The sequence below is a fragment of the Phyllobates terribilis genome, unplaced genomic scaffold (assembly GCF_046119375.1).
Source record: "Phyllobates terribilis strain yellow unplaced genomic scaffold, ASM4611937v1 Scaffold_11__3_contigs__length_659146591, whole genome shotgun sequence".
NCBI lineage: Eukaryota > Metazoa > Chordata > Amphibia > Anura > Dendrobatidae > Phyllobates > Phyllobates terribilis.
The window spans coordinates 137,006,085-137,024,514 of NW_027362771.1; the positions used below are offsets into that span (position 1 = coordinate 137,006,085).

The window sequence follows — 18,430 nt, forward strand, 5'->3', positions numbered from 1 at the left end:
AAGTTTGCAAACTGACAAAGACATGAATAGTCTATAATTTTAAGGGTAGATTAATTTTAATATTGAGAGATAGAATATCCTCCAAAAAATCAAGAAAATCACATTATATAAATTAGCATTTTGCAGTGAGAAATAACTATTTGATCCCCTTCAAACCATTATGAGTTCTGGCTCATACAGACCAGTTAGACACTCCTAATCAACTTGTTACCTGCATTAAAGACAGCTGTCTTACATAGTCATCTGTATAAAAGACTCCTTTACACAGACTCAATAAATCAGTCAGACTCTAACCTCTACAACTTGGGCAAGACCAAGGAGCTTTCTAAGGATGTCAGGTACAAGATCATAGACCTGCAAAAAGCTGGAATGGGCTACAAAACCATAAGTAAGATGCTGGGTGAGAAGGAGACAACTGTTGGTTTAATAGTAAGAAAATGGAAGAAATACAAAATGACTGTCAATCAACTTCGATCTGGGGCACCATGCAAAATCTCACCTCATGGGGTATCCTTGATCATGAGGAAGGTGACAGATCAACCTAAAACTATCTCATGGGGGAACTTGTTAATGATCTCCAGGCTGGGATTACGGTCACCAAGAAAACAATTGGTAACACATTATGCCTAAAAGGATTAAAATCCTGCAGTGCTTACAGGGTCCCCCTGCTCAAGAAGGCACATGTGTAGTTATTGGGAGAAGGTGCTGTGGTCAGATGAGACAAAAATTCAGCTTTTTGGCATTAACTCAACTCACCATGTTTGGAGGAAGAAGAAGGATGACTAAAACACTAAGAACATCATCAAGAGGCCGTTGGTGCGGTCGGCAAGATACTCCCTCAGCATCTTTCGAAACTTGTCCCTCCTTTTGAGAGTATCCCGCGCATAAGGGCTTCTGCAATGGGAGGGTCTGAGAAAACTGTTCCTGAACTTTGACAGTGTTCTCCTGCCTCTGCTGGATTACATTTGTGTCTCTCTCGCCTGTACTCCTTGGTTGTCCAATGAACTGTGACATCTGCCGCCAGCGTTTCCAGATGGGAATTTTTTTTAAGAATTCTGCAAAAGGGCATTCTGGTACTGCCCCACTTTATTAGGCCTGTTCAGCGTGGGAATAAGAGATAGAAAGTTTTCCATGTAGCGTGGTTCTAGAAGTGACAACAACCAGTAATGACTGTCACCCAAAATTTGGACAACGCAAGGGTCATGGAAAAGGCAGCGTAACATAAACTCAGCCATGTGTGCCAGACTGCAAAGAGGCAAGACTTCCGTGTCCTCACAAAGTGGACAACTGACCATGCTCTCCTAGTCATCTTCCTCCTCTTCTTCCTCCTCCCTGTCCTCAGGCCATCCACGCTGAACAGACAGTATGAGATTTGTGCAGGTAGTACCATCTATTGTGCTGGAAACTAGCTCCTGTGCTTCCTCCTCTTTCTCATTGTCACCCAATCCATGTTCGGATGAGATGAGGCTGGACTATGTGGAATCACCCGGTATGGTTCCTTGCTCCATCTCATCATGCTCTACCTGTAATGCATCCTGTTTGATTGTGAGCAGAGAGCATTTCAGAAGACAGAGAAGCGGGATGGTGAGGCTAATTATGGCATCATCGTCACTCACCATCGCGGTGGAGTCCTCAAAGTTTTGGAGGATGGTACCTATGTCTGACATCCATGTCCACTCCTGAGGTCTTATGTGTGGAGTCTGAACTGAATACCGACGGCCTTGCTGATACTGGTAGTCAACAACTGCCCTCTTCTGCTCACAAATTCTTCGCAACATTTGCAATGTAGAGTTCCAACGCCTGGGGACATTGCAGATCAGTCAGTGAGCTGGAAGCTGCAAACACTGCTGAAGCATGGCAAAGGCAGGGGAAGCTGTAACTGACTTTTTAAAATGGGCACACAGGTGGCGTACTTTGACAAGCAGATCTGGCAGATGCGGATAGGTTTTGAGGGGAATTGGATGTTTCTCCCACAGCAGTTCACCCTCAGCAGTTCTCCCCCAGCAGTTCGCCCCCAGCAATTCGCCCCCTGGTACATTTCGCCCCCGCACATTTTGTCCCCAGCATTTGGCCCCCAGGATGTTTTGCCCCCGCACATCTCACCCCCGCACATATCACCCCCAGTTCAAAACGTCCGGGGGCGAAACATGCGGAGGCGAAATGTGCGGGGGCGAATCTTCCTGGGGGCGAAATTATAGGGGCGAAATGTGTGGGGGCGAAATGTACCTGGGGGCGAACAGATGGGGGCGAACTGTTGGGGGCAAATTGCTGGGGGGCGAACTGCTGGGGGCGAAACTTCCTATAACCGGTTTTGATAAACCTCTGAACCACGAAGTTAAGCACATGGGCCAGGCATGGTACGTGTGTGAGCTCGGCTCTCCTCAGATCCGCCACCAGGTTTCGGCCATTGTCACACATAACCATGCCTGGCTATAGGGTCAGCGGTGTCAGCCACAGATCTGCCTGCTCTTTCAGAGCAGTCCACAACTCTTCAGCATTGTGCGGTTTGTCACCTAAGCATATTAACTTCAGCACAGCCTGTTGCCACTTGGACGAGGCAGTGCTGCAGTGCTTCCAGCTTGCGATTGATGTGGTCATTTCGGAGATGGAGGCTGAAGAGGAGGAGAAGGAGGTTCCGGAGATGTAGAATGTGGGGGCAACCCTGATTGACCTAGGACCTGCAATCCTCGGCGTTGGGAGGACGTGTTCCGGCTTCCACTATATTAACCCAGTGTGCCGTCAGTGAGATGAACCATCCCTGCCCACATGCCCTTGTCTATGTGTTCGTGGTTAGGTGGACTTTCCTAGTAACAGCGTTGTTGAGGACATGTCTAATCTTCTGGGAAGCGTGCTCGTGTAATGCGGGGACGGCAAACCAAGAGAAATAGTGGCGGCTGGGGACCGAGTACCGACGGCCGCCGACATCTGGTTGTGGAAAGCTTCTGTCTCCACGAGCCTTAAAGCCAACATTTCGAGTGCAAGCATTCGTGAAATGTGTGAATTTATTAGTGTGGCCTGTGGGGCGTTGGCTACACATTTGCGCTTGCATTCCAAGGACTGGAGTAGGGAACACTGAATGCTGCACTAGGACAAGGACATGGACGTGCTTGCTGATGGTGCTAGCTGAGAGTGTGCAACAACAGGTGCAGGGCGGGAGGCATCTTGGCATGCACCATGGACATGGGATTGGCGTGCACGCACAACAGCGGAGCAAGTAGTGGTGTCACCCGCAGACACTGTTGCTGAACCCTGGGGTTCGGCCCACTTAGTCGGGTGCTTTGCTGCCATGTGCCTGATCATGCTGGTGGTGGTCAGGCTGGTAGTTTTGCTCCCCCTGCTGATGCTGGCCTGGCAGGTGGTGCAAATGGCCTTTTTGGGGTTATCTGCAGAGTCTTTAAAAAATAACCAGACTCCGGAAGACCTAACAGTTGTACTGGCAACTTCTGTCATGTTGACGTTACGAGAAACGCTTTCCTGCCTTGTGTCTGTGGCCACCACACTGCTTCTTCCTGTCTGTTGTTGTGCTATTTCTCCCTCCCTCTGTGTGCTGCTATCCTCGCTCTGTATGTCTCCCTGCCAAGTTGGGTCAGTTACTATATCATCTACCACCTCATCTTCCACTTCTACACTCTTGTTCTCTTCCTGACTTTCTGGCAATTGTGTCACATCATCACTATCATCCACCACTTGCGACAGTAATTGCACTTTCTCACTGTTGCCATTGTGTGACCGTGGCTGCTCCAATATTTGGGCATCGCTACACGTGTTCTCCTCTTGACTCGGTTGAAGCTGGCCGGGCGAGAGGCCCGAATCTACAAATGGAAAAGTGAACAGCTCTTCTGAGTGTCCACGCATGGGATCAGTTGTCTCCGTCACTTGGCATGATGGGAGGAAGGAGGATCAATGTGAGGAATATGCAGTCCAGGCTCATGGCTACTGAGACTTGACCGTGTGGAAAACAGGGTGGTGGTGGTGGTGGTGGTGGTAGCAAAGTGACTGGAAGCATTATCTGCTATCCAACCAACAACCATTTGACACTGCTCTGGCTTCAATAGTGGTGTACTGCGGTCACCTAGTAATTGGAACAGGAACGTCGAGCAACAAGATGTGGGTGTTTGTTGTGGCAGATATATTTTCCACGTTCACGAGACATGGCTGATTTTGGAATGCAGTTATATGTGATACGTCTGACAGAGAATAACAATTTTAAATAGCAGGACTGTAACTTACTAATATTATTCTACCCAGAGACCTAGCGTGCATAGCTTGACCAACACACTGCGACAGAGTGGAAATGGAACAAATGTGTTTTGGAACAGTCTTATAGATGATATGTCTGACAGAGAACCATGGTTTTAAATAGCAGGCCTGTAATTTACTACTACTGTTCTTCAAAGACACCTAGTGTGAATAGCTTGACTGACATACTGCAACAGAATGGAAAAGGAGGCTAATATTTTCCACGTTCAGTTCAAATTTCTGGATTTTTATCGCTGAAATATGGAACATATCTGGCTTTATTCTGCAGTTAGAACAAGCAAATGGAGCAGAAAAATGGTGTACTCTGGATTGCTTTTTTAAGCAAATAACCAGGATTAAGATCAAAAACAAATTTTCCCTGGTCTCTGATATCTGGGGCTATGTCTACAAATATCTGTAATTATCACAGCAGCAAACAGGATGTTCAATGGAGCCTCTTGAGCTGTATCATACACTACAGTCTGCCACATACACTGCCTACCTGCCTAGCACTGATTATATGCAGCTGGATTAGTCTTCAGAAGGACTGTTAGTTCAGATGGATATATATATATATATATATGTTGTGGGATACCTATACTAACAGGACGCTCAATGGACCCTCTTGTGCTGTATCATGCACTGCAGTCTGCCACATACCCTGCCTGCCTAACTCCTGCTATCACCACTGAATATACAGTACAGACCAAAAGTTGGACACACCTTCTCATTTAAAGATTTTTCTGTATTTTCATGAATTTGAAAATTGTACATTCACACTGAAGGCATCAAAATTATGAATTAACACATGTGGAATTATATACTTAACAAAAAAGTGTGAAACAACTGAAAATATGTCTTATATCTAGGTTCTTCAAAGTAGCCACCTTTTGCTTTGATGACTGCTTTGCACACTCTTGGCATTCTCTTGATGAGCTTCAAGAGGTAGTCACCGGAAATGGTTTTTACTTCACAGGTGTGCCCTGTCAGGTTTAATAAGTGGGATTTCTTGCCTTATAAATGGGGTTGAGACCATCAGTTGTGTTGTGCAAAAGTCAGGTGGATACACAGCTGATAGTCCTACTGAATAGACTGTTAGAATTTGTATTATGGCAAGAAAAAAGCAGCTAAGTAAAGAAAAACGAGTGGCCATCATTACTTTAAGAAATGAAAGTCAGTCTGTCTGAAAAAATGGGAAAACTTTGAAAGTGTCCCCAAGGGCAGTTGCAAAAACCATCAAGCGCTACCAAGAAACTGGCTCACATGAGGACCACCCCAGGAAAGGAAGACCAAAAGTAACCTCTGCTTCTGAGGATAAGTTTATCCGAGTCACCAGCCTCAGAAATCACAGGATAACAGCAGCTCAGATTAGAGACCAGGTCAATGCCACACAGAGTTCTAGCAGCAGACACATCTCTACAACAACTGTTAAGAGGAGACTTTGTGCAACAGGCCTTCATGGTAAAATAGCTGCTAGGAAACCGCTACTAAGGACAGGCAACAAGCAGAAAAGACTTGTTTGGGCTAAAGAGCACAAGAAATGAACATTAGACCAGTGGAAATCTGTGCTTTGGTCTGATGAGTCCAAATTTGAGATCTTTGGTTCCAACCACCATGTCTTTGTGCAACGCAGAAAAGGTGAACGGATGGACTCTACATGCCTGGTTCCAACCGTGAAGCATGGAGGAGGAGGTGTGATGGTGTGGGGGTGCTTTGCTGGTGATACTGTTGTGGATTTATTCAAAATTGAAGGCATACTGAACCAGTATGGCTACCACAGCATCTTGCAGCGGCTTGCTATTCCATCCGGTTTGCGTTTAGTTGGACCATCATTTATTTTTCAACAGGACAATGACCCCAAACACACCTCCAGGCTGTGTAAGGGCTATTTGACCAAGAAGGAGAGTGATGGGGTGCTACACCAGATGACCTGGCCTCCACAGTCACCAGACCTGAACCCAATCGAGATGGTTTGGGGTGAGCTGGACCGTAGAGTGAAGGCAAAAGGGCCAACAAGTGCTAAGCATCCCTAGGAACTCCTTCAAGATTGTTGGAAGACCATTTCCGGTGACTACCTCTTGAAGCTCATCAAGAGAATGCCAAGAGTGTGCAAAGCAGTCATCAAAGCAAAAGGTGGCTACTTTGAAGAACCTAGAATATAAGACATATTTTCAGTTGTTTCACACTTTTTTGTTAAGTATATGATTCCACATGTGTTAATTCATAGCTTTGATGCCTTCAGTTTAAATGAGAAGGTGTGTCCAAACTTTTCGTCTGTACTGTATATATGTATATATGTATATATATATATATATATATATATATATATATATATATATATATATATATATACATATACACTCTGCTTGGCATGTCTACTTCCAAAAGGGGATGGAGACGATGAAATGAAAGACATATTTGATACTATTTCTTGGGAGCCAGAATATTGAATAGATTAAAATGAAACCTACTAGGGTTAATCTTCAGGCTAATAGCATTCTGAACCAGCCTGGTGCCACCACTTTGAACCCCGCTACCAGGACAAAATTAACTTTACACTAATATTCAGATTTCAGTCACGGGTGTGATGGCAGCGCGAGTTCAGTTACCAGTCTGTGTAAAGAGAGCGGTGGCTTTAAACACGCCTCACGCGCTGACTGATAGCAGCTCAACATTAGGGCTGGCTGTCAGTCATTGCCAGGGGTGCGGTTACAGCCGCTGCTCTCTATAGACAGAGCGGTGACTGAAACCCGAACACTACCAGGAGGAATAAAGTTAATTTTTGCGCAGCAGCGGGGGTCTAAGTGGTGGCACTGGGCAGGTTCAAAACACTATTAACCTTCAGATTAACCACATATCTAAGTTAATAGTGTTTTTCCATGTGACAGGTCCCATTTAAGAAATGTGTGATATAACTAGTTAAAGATTTATGAAAGAAATGTATCTCTGACCACTTTGTGCAGAAATGAACAATGAGTAGGTTTTCCATAAATGTATAATCAAATAGTTAACACCACAATCACTAAAACAAAGAGACTGGGGAAATATTTGTAACTATTTAGCTACCCTTTACTCAGACTAAGATGGTCTGAAATAATGTCCCCTATGAGCTTACCTTGTATCTCCTGTGTGTAATGTGATCCTAGCTATTATCTTATTGATATACCATAAGTGTAAGTATGGGTAAACTCCTTCAATGTTTTGTATTCCATATGGTTGTTTAATTGTCTGTTTACACAGGCAGACCACACTGAAAGGGACTCTGTCAGCACTGTTCAACCTTACTGACATCACCGCCGTCACAGCCACTAGTGGGAACCTGCAGCTCTGTGACCTGCGGTGACTTCAGCAAGGTTACTGCCGGTATAATCCTCTGTTTCCCTGTGAAACAGCAGCTCTGACCAGTGGTAACGTCAGTAAGGTTACTGCCAGTCACAGCCACATGGTACACCGGCCAATATTTGGCATGGCTGTGATGGGGCCAGAAGTGCCCTCAGCCTGAACACGTGTGAGCTGCAGCCTTTCAACAAGCTTTATTCCGGTGCCGAACCTGAACAGTAACGCGGACTTCCGTTTAGAAGTCCATGTTCGGGGTTCGATAACGGACACGAGGTGTCTTGTATGAACCCTGAACTTTGCTGTTCGGGTTTGCTCATCCCTAATTGTCAACCTATTTGGACTGTATGATTCTCAAGACAAGAAAATGCCTAGAAATACTTGTTCACAATAATCTATTAGTGTAAGTTTACATTCACACATTCAGTATTTGGTCAGTATTTTACATTAGTATTTATAAGCCAAAATTAGAAGTGGAACAATCAGAGGAAAAGTATAATAGAAACACGTCACCACTCCTGTATTTTCCCACCCGCTCCTGGTTTTGGCTTACAAACACTGATGTAATATATTAGTGACCAAATACTGAATGTGTGAATGTGGCCTAAATATGATAAATACATAGTAAATAGTGTCAAACATATATAGTCAACCCAGGTGTCTCATTCTTTAACAAAAGCTTGGTCTCTTGGAAAGCTATTATGCATGACCCAGAAAAACTTAGAAAAAAAAGAGAATGTAAAGTGCACAGGTTCAGCAGACAATTACAGACATGTTATGGGTGTGATAGTACTGACTCAAATTTAATAGTGCACTAGCAGAATAAACTACAAATTATGATGCTTTATTTGGTTTTAAGCAGTACAGAATATTTCAACAATGGTTGCTGTATTAAAAGGTCAAGCAAGCTATTCATTTTTAATATGTCTGGTAAGACTATGTATAAACATGACATATAAAAGAAGCTTATGTTTGTAGGCCCTATACATCACATATGGGTGGCACCATGCTTTCAACACCCTTCTATGAGCCAAAGAAGAGAGCCATCTAATGGGTGGTACTGGAGAAGTAAAGTATAACATGAATAATGAGCATTAAATAAGCATCTTTTTCAGGGGTTAATATCAGTCTCAATTATAAAAGATTCACCAGCGTCAAATGATTTGCATACATTTTTTTTCTGTTTTTCTAATGCATGCTACCTCAAATTGAAATATAACCGAATACTCTAACATTCTCCTTCCTCAGCATCAAAAAATACCTCCAGATATTCATCTGTTGTGAGAACATGTACAAGTTAGGGTCATTGGGACTGAAGCAGTGATTGTAATATAATATTATACCTAATATTACTTTGTATTATTATTTACTGTTACTTATTTTTAAAATGACAAGTCACCAAAAAAAGGTCAAAAGATCACTGGGAAACTTGATTATTTTATTGATTTTTTTACACGGCATATTTCACCTATAACTATACCTGCCACATAGCTATATCAGAAACTGATGGTATTGTCCGCGTGGTCTATCAATAACAAGCAAGCTATTTAATGAAAATCAAGAGTGTCAACAAATATTGCTTTAACTTCTGTCCCTTTTGCAAAATAAGTTGCCACAACTGAAAAGAAAAAGATAAGTCTTTAAGTAAAAGAAACATCATTATTTGGTGGCTGATTAAACTTCTGGTTTGCCAGTATGAGGCAATTCTTTCTCCGTAGGTTTTACTTTCCATGTATTGTATATGTTCTTTGTTAAATATTCAGAGCTTTACAACATAAATCAAGCGCTTTCTTTTATGATTTACCCAGCTGACCCCAAAATGTTTTAAAATTCCTCTATAAATTGCTCTTATTTTACATTTTCTGATCATTTGATCTAACAACTGCAGAATTATAAAATGATATTCACTCAGTGAGTGCATTTGTATAGCATTCAACACAACCTTTTCATTAAATCAATTTACTTGCCAGGAAAATATATCAATTGGTCGGTTGAAGAAGAAGACTGAATAAATTTGCTTAAGGCTTAAGTAAATTCTTCAAACTGCTTGCTATTTTTCATATAATGGAAACTATGAATAAATCATTTCTACTTTATGTATTTTAAGTTTGGAGGCAAATCTGCAAAGGAATTTGAGTTTATTTACTTTCTTCATTTCACTTCCTCATACTTTCAGAATACCTAGCCCTTTGTTGCTACGATGACTAGGACTGCCGAGCGCTGCATAAAAGGCCTATCATTTTCACACCACTTATCATATAAGCAGTGCTACATTTTTTAATATGCATCACAATCTGTTGATGTTCTTTTCCCTCTGACACTAAGATCTGGAAAATCAGCAAATCTGAGCTTTCTCAAAAGTCATTTCTTTAGTGGATTTCCTTGTCTAAAAAATGAAGTTCAGAGACTAACTGTAACATTAGCAAAATAATCGATTATAAGCTTTTTAAAAATACAGTACAAAGTAGAGAGGGTGAGAAAGTTATTATATTTTCACTAAATATTTGCAGTATAAAAATTAGAAAAAAAAATAAGAAAACTGTTGGAAAAATATACTTCAACAATGCTAATTATAATTAACAAAATATTTAAAACTATTTTCCTACATAACAACTCTAAAATGGTTTGCAGAGTTCTTTGGAACCCTATTTTTCAAGCCATAGTCAAGTGGTTCTTGCTCTCATTTGGCCTGTCTGCTACAGAGACACACAATTAAAGAGGTTGTCCACTACTTATACATTGATGCCCTATCCATATGTCTGATCGGCAGAGGTCCGGAACCCATGCCAATCAGCTGTCATCAGTGTCGACGTTGGTGACAGCCGCCGGCCGGAAGTACTTACTTGCTGAGCTTGGCCGTCTAGTTGTAGTGGCCACCGCAGGGTACTAAACATCCGCCTCCTATTCAATTCAATGGGAGGCAGATGTGTAGTACCCTTGTGGTGGCTACTACAACTAGATGGCCAAGCTTAGCAAGTAAGTACTTCTGGCTGGTGCCGGCCGTCGCCGACACCAATGACAACTGATTGGCGGGGGTGCCGGGTGTCGGACCCCTGCCGATCAGACATTAATGCCCTATCCAACAATTAACTGGTTGCCTGGCCCAAGAAGTAGAGAAAATGACAGAGGAAAGCACAATGAACTATATTAACTGCACCCCGCAAAAGGTCACATATACTTTTTATTTTTCCTTCCAACACCCTTCTGCTCAAGACTTATTCCTCTGGTTATAGGATAGAATTATTAATTTAAGTTTATAGTTTAAAGGGGCTGTCTCATCTTCTGCTAAAAATCTTCAGTCGCTCTGTATGACTGCAGACTACAATCTTTATACTGTGCGCACCACATGCTGTCAGGATTCTCTGCTTTTGTCAACGAGAGCAGGTGGCCACGTGACCGCAAGTATGTGATTTACATACTTCCAGACACATAAATATTGTGGCCATCGCTCAATTCACTTGCATTAACCCCTTCACGACATGCGCCGTACAGGTATGATGCATGTTTTGTCTCCCACTTTGATGTGGGCTCCTGCACTGAGCCCACATCTTTCCCGGCACATGTGCTACTAACAGCCGATGGTGGAATTGCGATCCAACCGCGGCTATTAGCATGTTAAATGCCACTGTCAATCTCAGACAGCGGCATTTAACATGACTGAGTCGGAAGCGCATCATAAACCACGCCCATTGGCGTGCCCGTCACATTATCGCCGGCCACAGATGGGTTGGCATGACAACCTTGTGGTTGTCATAGCCAATCTGCTATGGGCGCGGCCCAGTAGTCGGCGTTCATAGCAGATGAGCACTTTTATTACACATAGCAGGGCTGAAGCCTTGCTATGTGATCGGATGATTGCAGCTTCTAGTCTCCCATTTTGACTATTGAAATAAGTAAAAAGTAGAAAAAAGTTTTTAAAAGTATTAAAAAAAATAAAAGTTCAAATCACTTCCCTTTCACTCATTCAAAATAAAACAATAAAAAAAATCAAAAATATGCATATTTGTTATTCCCACGTTCAGAATCATCAGATCTATCAATATAAAAAAATAATTAATCCAATCAGAAAATGGCGTAACGAGAAAAAAATCAAAAACACCAGAATTTTTTGGTCGCCACAACATTACAATAAAAAGCAATAACAGGCGATCACAACATTGTATCTACCCTATAATGGTATAGGCACACAAAAAAAAGCCCTCACCCAGCCCAAGATCTTGAAAAATGGAGACACAGAGAGTGACTGCAGACTTTTAGCAGAAAACTGGACAATCCCTTTACAGAATCACTCTCACCTATTTTTGTGTGTATATGTGCATGTATTGTAATGTGAGTGTATTAATCTCTCTGTTCTACAGCGCTGTTTTTACATACATATATACACACATTTAATAAAAAAATTAGATGGGAGTGCTTCTTTAACTTTGAGTATAGTATAATAGGAACGTTTGATAAAGTTCATGTATTGTACGATGTTTTGCTATTTTCAAGATATCTTCGTGAAGTCTTTCAATGGAAATCTTTTGTTTACACTAAGTTCCTAAGTTGATTTTCAGCGTCAAACACGCTGGCAGAAATCTATGGCAAATCAAGAACATACAGGTAATTCAATCGGTGGAGAAAAGTTGAACTTGATGGACTTGAGTCTTTTTTCCATGTAATTTACGTAACTATGTAACAGATTTTGTAAAATCCCATTGCCTTGGATTGTACCATAATTGTTTAATATTCTGCACTGAAAATCCTAAATCCTCCTGACTCATAAGAATATCCTCATATTATACATTCAGAGAATGACAGTCTCCTCTGGTCATATATTAACCACACAGGCATGCCCCTCATTACAAAAGGGAGTTCTGTATGTATAATTAGTTATGCACATGAAGAGTCCTTGAAAATTGTGAGATATTCATGCACAAATCATGTTTGAATGCTGCAAGTATTTTCATTATATAATGAAAAGGGTTATAGCCCTTTGATATGTGTATATTGAAGAAACTATGTGTTGTTGGTGTTTTGTTAGTGAGATATTTATTTATTTGTATTGCGAGCTGCGAAATAACCGGTTGGATCAGTTTTAGTCACAATAAGTTGTATTAGTTACTGGGCAAATAACTCATCTGAATTTCCAGACTACACTCCAGTAATTGAGGCTAGTCTTACACTTTTAGCTATTTGTCTCAAACCTATGTTGGTAACTGAATGGCTTATCTCAGCTGGAGATTTAGACCCAAAAGTTCTTTTATTAAGATTAGTAATTTTTGCTGATGACAACCTTTTTGTTATCGTAAAAAAAACTTTATATCCCTATATATCCTGACAGAGTCTATTAAAACCTTATGTCAGTGTGTAAATGGAGTGAAATGATCAAAAAATAAGCAAAAACATTACAACTCTGCACCTGGTAAAATGCATTAAACTATGAAAAAAATTATGTCTACGGCTCTGATGCAGAACTATGTGATGTCATGGTTAGAAACTAGAAAATAAATAAGCATGAATGTCTAAAGTAAATGACCAGTTCAGCATATAGGTGAATAAAAATAACTGAAAGGCATATTCCAAGTCGTCACACAGAATCACACAGAATTTTATTTTTCTTGCTTGATGAAAATGTTAGGAATTTAGCTTTTTATATTTGTTTTTTTCTTTTTTTCAACTACTTTTAGTAATGGTTTTCAACTTGCTTCAATTGTAAAATTATTATTTTTGCCACTTTTCAAATCCCACAAAGATCTAGAGCAGTGTTTCCCAAACCCCATCCTCACGGACCCCCACAGGTCATGTTTTCAGGACCTCCTTAGTATTACACAGGTGATTGAAGTATCATCAAGGCATCAGGAATTCTCTCACCTGTGCAATACTAAGGAGATCCTGAAAACATGACCTGCGGGGGTCCGTGAGGATGAGGTTTGGGAAACACTGATGTAGAGCATTTAAAAAAAAAACAGGGACCTAAAAAAATACTTTAAAAATCCACCAAACAAGCACAAGGTTTCATCTGGACATAGCAATTTTGCCGCAAAAGAAAGCAAAATTAAAAAGGCATGATAAATAATGCTAGGAAAACTGTTTGGTTAGTCTGCAAAATTGTGTTTGTAAACTCACACTAAGTGCTCGTGCACATGACTGTTTCATTTGGATGCTTGCTATCCTTGACTTTTGACGGATAGCACTCGTATCTATGTTATTCTATGGGGCTGTGTACATGTCCAATTTTCATGTCTATGTCAAAGACCAAAAAAAAATCGCAGCACGTAGGATTTGCCTCTGGGAATCAGATGGCACTCCCAATTCAAGTCTATGACCCAACGATAAAAATCGGACCACACTCGGATGTTATCTGAGCGCAATCCGATTTTCATGGACTGACATTATGGAAAAAGTGTTTTCTTTTTTTCTCTCCATCTGAGAAAATCGGATCCCACCCTGATCAAACCCTGATCGGAGTCTGATTAGCATATTCAGACCGTTTTTCTCAAATGGAGAGAAAACGGTTGTGTGACTCTATCCTGAGGGTATGTGCACATGGCATCTTTTTGACACAGGAGCATTGACCTAGTTTTTCATGGTAAAGTTGCTTTGCCTGCGTCTTTTCAAGCATTCTTTCAAGTATAGTGCATGGGCAGCCTCCAAAGAAGTCAAATAATGACCTTGAAACTTCTTTTAACCGCTTCAGGGTTTCCAAACCATGTTGCTGTTCATACGGTCACTTTTTCCAGCAGTCTTGGCAAAACTGATTTAAATTGATTTTCTATTTAATCTTTTATATTTTTAAATCAGTGTGCTCTTGTTTATAGTAATAAACAGAGTTTTATTTCCAGGCTTTGCTCCAGCCATGGCTGTGTGGGACTTTTTTCGGAGGTACCGTATAGACTGCAGTGCCGACATCAGGACTATAGAAGAAGCCGATAGGCTTTAAAAAAATTATAAGCAGAAAATCCCTTTACAAGTGATATGTCACTTAGTAAAGTGGTTTCTGGGCAAATTCTGCCCCAAATCCTTTGTGGGTAGCAACACACATATTAGCCCTATTAAATGGGGGATAATCTGCATACACATCCAAACTTAGTTCACACTTAAAGTTCTGCTTCATATTTCTGCCGCAAAATTTGGTGCAAATAGATTTAATAATTTTCTGACATGTATTTACTACATATGGATGTACACCAAAGCAGGAGCAGACATACCATTGGTGCAACCTGTGCAGTCGCACAGTGACCCAAGAGGATAATGGCGGCCCACTACCATCTTCAAAGCATGTGTAAGGCTATGTGCCCACGATGCAGAAATGAAGCAGAAAATTTATGCATCATTTCTGCATCTCCCTGGCAGAAAAAACGCATGCGGATTGTACATGCGTTTTTCCTGCGTAATACATGCGGATTCACATGCGTTTCCACATGCGTTTCCGCATGCGGATTGACAAGCGCTTTCCAGGCGATTTTAGCATCACCTGTAAAGTGCTTGACAACTAGGTCACACTATATAAATCCATGCAACCGGCATGGATTTATATAGTGTGACCGTAAGAATGTTTAAAAATAAAAAAATAAAGCTATACTTACCCTCCGATGGCCCGGCGTGTGCTGCCGCGTTCATTCCTGGCTCGTTCCTGGCTGCTGGGATATCGCGAGACACTGCACTGAATGGGCCTGCGGTCACATGACTGTGACGTCACCTCAGGTCCTTCAGTCTTGCACGCAAGCAGAGGGAAGGAGACCGGGGGCCGTCGGAAGGTGAATATAATCTTATTTTTTATTTTATTCTTGTTTTTACAGCTTTTTATGGTACCTGGGTGTGGAGGAGAGTCTCATCTTCTCCACACTCGGGTACCATCCGCACATTAGAACGCGCCAATAACGCAAGTACAAATGCAGTCTTGTGGAATTGGCGCGTTCTAATGCAAGTCAATGGCGGCAAAAACGCAGCGCTTCAGCAAAATTAATGGACATGCTGCGGATTTTTGAGCGCAGTATGCGTTTACGCTGCGCAAATTTGCGCACCAAAAACGCATGAAATACGCATCGTGGGCACACAGCCTGTGCATTATGATGAGCTCTTCGACTGAAAAGGGCCCATATATTATTCTTGCACAGGGCCCTCATCTGTCTGTGTCCACTTGTGCCCTAAAGAACACACTTTTGGATTTTCTGTGCTCCTTAAAAGTCTAGGGAATTTCAATGTAAGGCCAAACTCTTTGTCAATAGAATTTAATCAGTATGCCTACTGATCAAACAGGCACATTCTAAATTGTACTAAATTTAAAATAAACATATTTAGTTTTAAAGAGGTTTTCTCATTAAGATGAAAAGTGAAAAAGTGATTCAAGATGTCATAATCAAAATCCTTGTAATGTAATTCTATTCTCAAAACTTCACTATTTGTAAGTGATTCGCGTTTTTTCTTGAGAATCCAGCCACCAATGCTAATGTCGCAGTGGATATTGGTGGGTATGCATCTACACTGAAGAGTTTTCTTTCTAACTTGCTTATTGGTTCCTCTGCAAATATGCAAGCTCCACTAGCACTGCTACTAAGGGTTTATGTGACCAAACAACTTAGACCCAAGGGATTGTGAGAGAGCTGAGTTACGTCAGTACCTCGTTCAGTCCTATAAAATAAAGCCCTGATATAAGTGGATCATATGGAAGAGGACCACAAACTAAGTTTATTATATAAAAATGCCCCTTTAGGATTTTTTCTAGTGGAGAATGTGGCCGACATCACTTTAGTACTATTACATTTAACGGGAAATCTTAAAGAGGTTTTCCAACAAACAAAAGTTAATTTTAATCAATGGCTGTGTCTGACCGTACAGGGACATGTTCTGATCATACCACATCTCCTGGGCAGGGGAGGAAGCAAAAGAGTATGGAGACATTACAGCATGGGATCGCAGCTGATACTTTCTTTGAAGTAAAACATTGTTTAAAAACAGGCAGAGAAATGTTTTTCCTCACAAAAAGAATCAGCTGTGATCCCCTGCTGTAATGTCTGTATACTCTTTTGCTCCCTCCCCTGCCCAGGAGATGTGGTATGATCAGACCATGTTCTTGTATGGTCAGACACAACCATTACACAGTACACAGCAGGGGAACATTTATAAGATTATCTCAGCACAGTAACATTTTATTTAAACACATCCAATTGTGGAACTTATTATTATTCCAAGATCTATTGATCAAAATCAACTTTCATTTGTGGAAAAACCCCTTTTATCTCAATGCCTATAAATTGGCACAGGGAGAAAGCTATAAGGTGTATTGGGGTTATATAAGTGCCTAGTATCTGAGAAAACCTATGAGCAGTATGCCACTTAAAGGGATTCGATAGGGCAGGCATATAGTATTGATGATATGATAGGTCATCAATATCAGATTGGTGAGGGGCTGATGCCCTGCACTCCCACCAATCAGCTGTTCACACAGCTCCAATTTAATGTGTGATCAAATCTACTCAAATCTTCAAATCTATGGAACCGCTGGAGATAGCCATAAATTGTGATTAACTGTCTTCGGCAGTACCGGCAGAAGATTTGAGATACCTAACCTTTTCTCCTTTTAGATGGGACTCTGCACAGCCCCCGTTCAAGGGATAAGTGGGGTTCCAGCAGTTGGATCACCCAACTGGTAGGGAATCACTTCCAAACTTGGCATAAACCCTTTAAGCCAGTTTTTGCCAAATCCAGTCCTCACAGCCCCCAACACATCATGCTTTCAGGATTTCCTCAGTATTTCACAGGTGAGAGAATCTGTTGCAATTTCTGATACCTTAATAATAATTCCATCACCTGTTCAAAACCAAGGAAATCTTGAAAACATGATCTGTTGGGGGCCGCGAAGACTGGAGTTTGGGAAACACAGCTTTAAGCTATGGGACAGTAGGTTATTCTTTTTTAAACTATTGCCAATGAGATCTTAGAGTTCTTTGCAGAAGTAGAAGATAAACTATTCTTGTCTTCAAAAGATCGACTTTTTATTTCTAAAAACAAGTAAAAGATTTCCGACAAACATTTGACTAATATGCCAAAAAAAGCATTTTTGATTCGGCCAGCCTTTTCATCTTTAGATGAACTGAATACGTATGACATATGAATGCAGAAACAAAATTACTCTTTTTTGGAGCAAATGTAAAAATAATAAATGTAAAGTCATAATCTTAAAAGTCTGTGTTTCTATCATTACTGAAGTTCAGGGTACATTTTGTACATGCACACATTTGAAGTAGCAATTCCAACATATCTTGTAAAATACCATAAAGTGACAGAAGTCGTTTTTTATACAGTTCAGCACAATAGAAGTTGTCATTCTCTGAAGTAGAAAATGAAATACTGCTTAGTTCCGTACTATTACAAAAACACAGAAAATCTATTAGCGCTTTGCAGTCATTAAAATTTAAGGTTACCTGAACTTATGTCTTGTCTTCAACAGTTTATTCTTGACCTGATCCATTATGATGGCTGCAGAAGTAGAACTGAGTGTAACAACTTGCTTAGTGAAGACTAGCTGGTAGCTGCCTTTGCTGCTTAGTTAACTAAGCAGAAAAGAAGGAAGTTGAGCAACCTCTGCTGCCTTTGAACTAGTGTTCCTGTTACACCTTTGGAGAGCAGCCCAGCTTCACCGTGCCGGAGTCATTAGCCTGTAAAATCAGATGATGATCAGATTATACTTTCCCATCTGAAATGTATAAGTGCAAGACGTTCTATTAAGTGTTTTAATTGTGCAATTGTACTATCTATCTATCTATCTATCTATCTATCTATCTATCTATCTATCTAACTATATATCTGTCTGCCTGTCTAGCTATCTACAGTATGTATCTAACCCATATCTACAGTTATATGAAAAAGTTTG

General features: G+C 41.0%; 1 protein-coding gene across 1 annotated transcript in view; it reads right to left on the reverse strand.

Annotated features, from left to right (window-relative positions):
* RASSF9 (Ras association domain family member 9) overlaps nt 1-18,150 on the reverse strand; it is a 28,748-nt gene extending 10,598 nt beyond the window's left edge. The window contains exon 1 of the mRNA XM_073650679.1: nt 17,982-18,150. Coding sequence (XP_073506780.1) covers nt 17,982-18,028 — 47 coding nt within the window. The 5' untranslated portion in view covers nt 18,029-18,150. The remainder of the gene's footprint in view (nt 1-17,981) is intronic.
* Nucleotides 18,151-18,430: the final 280 nt, after the last annotated feature.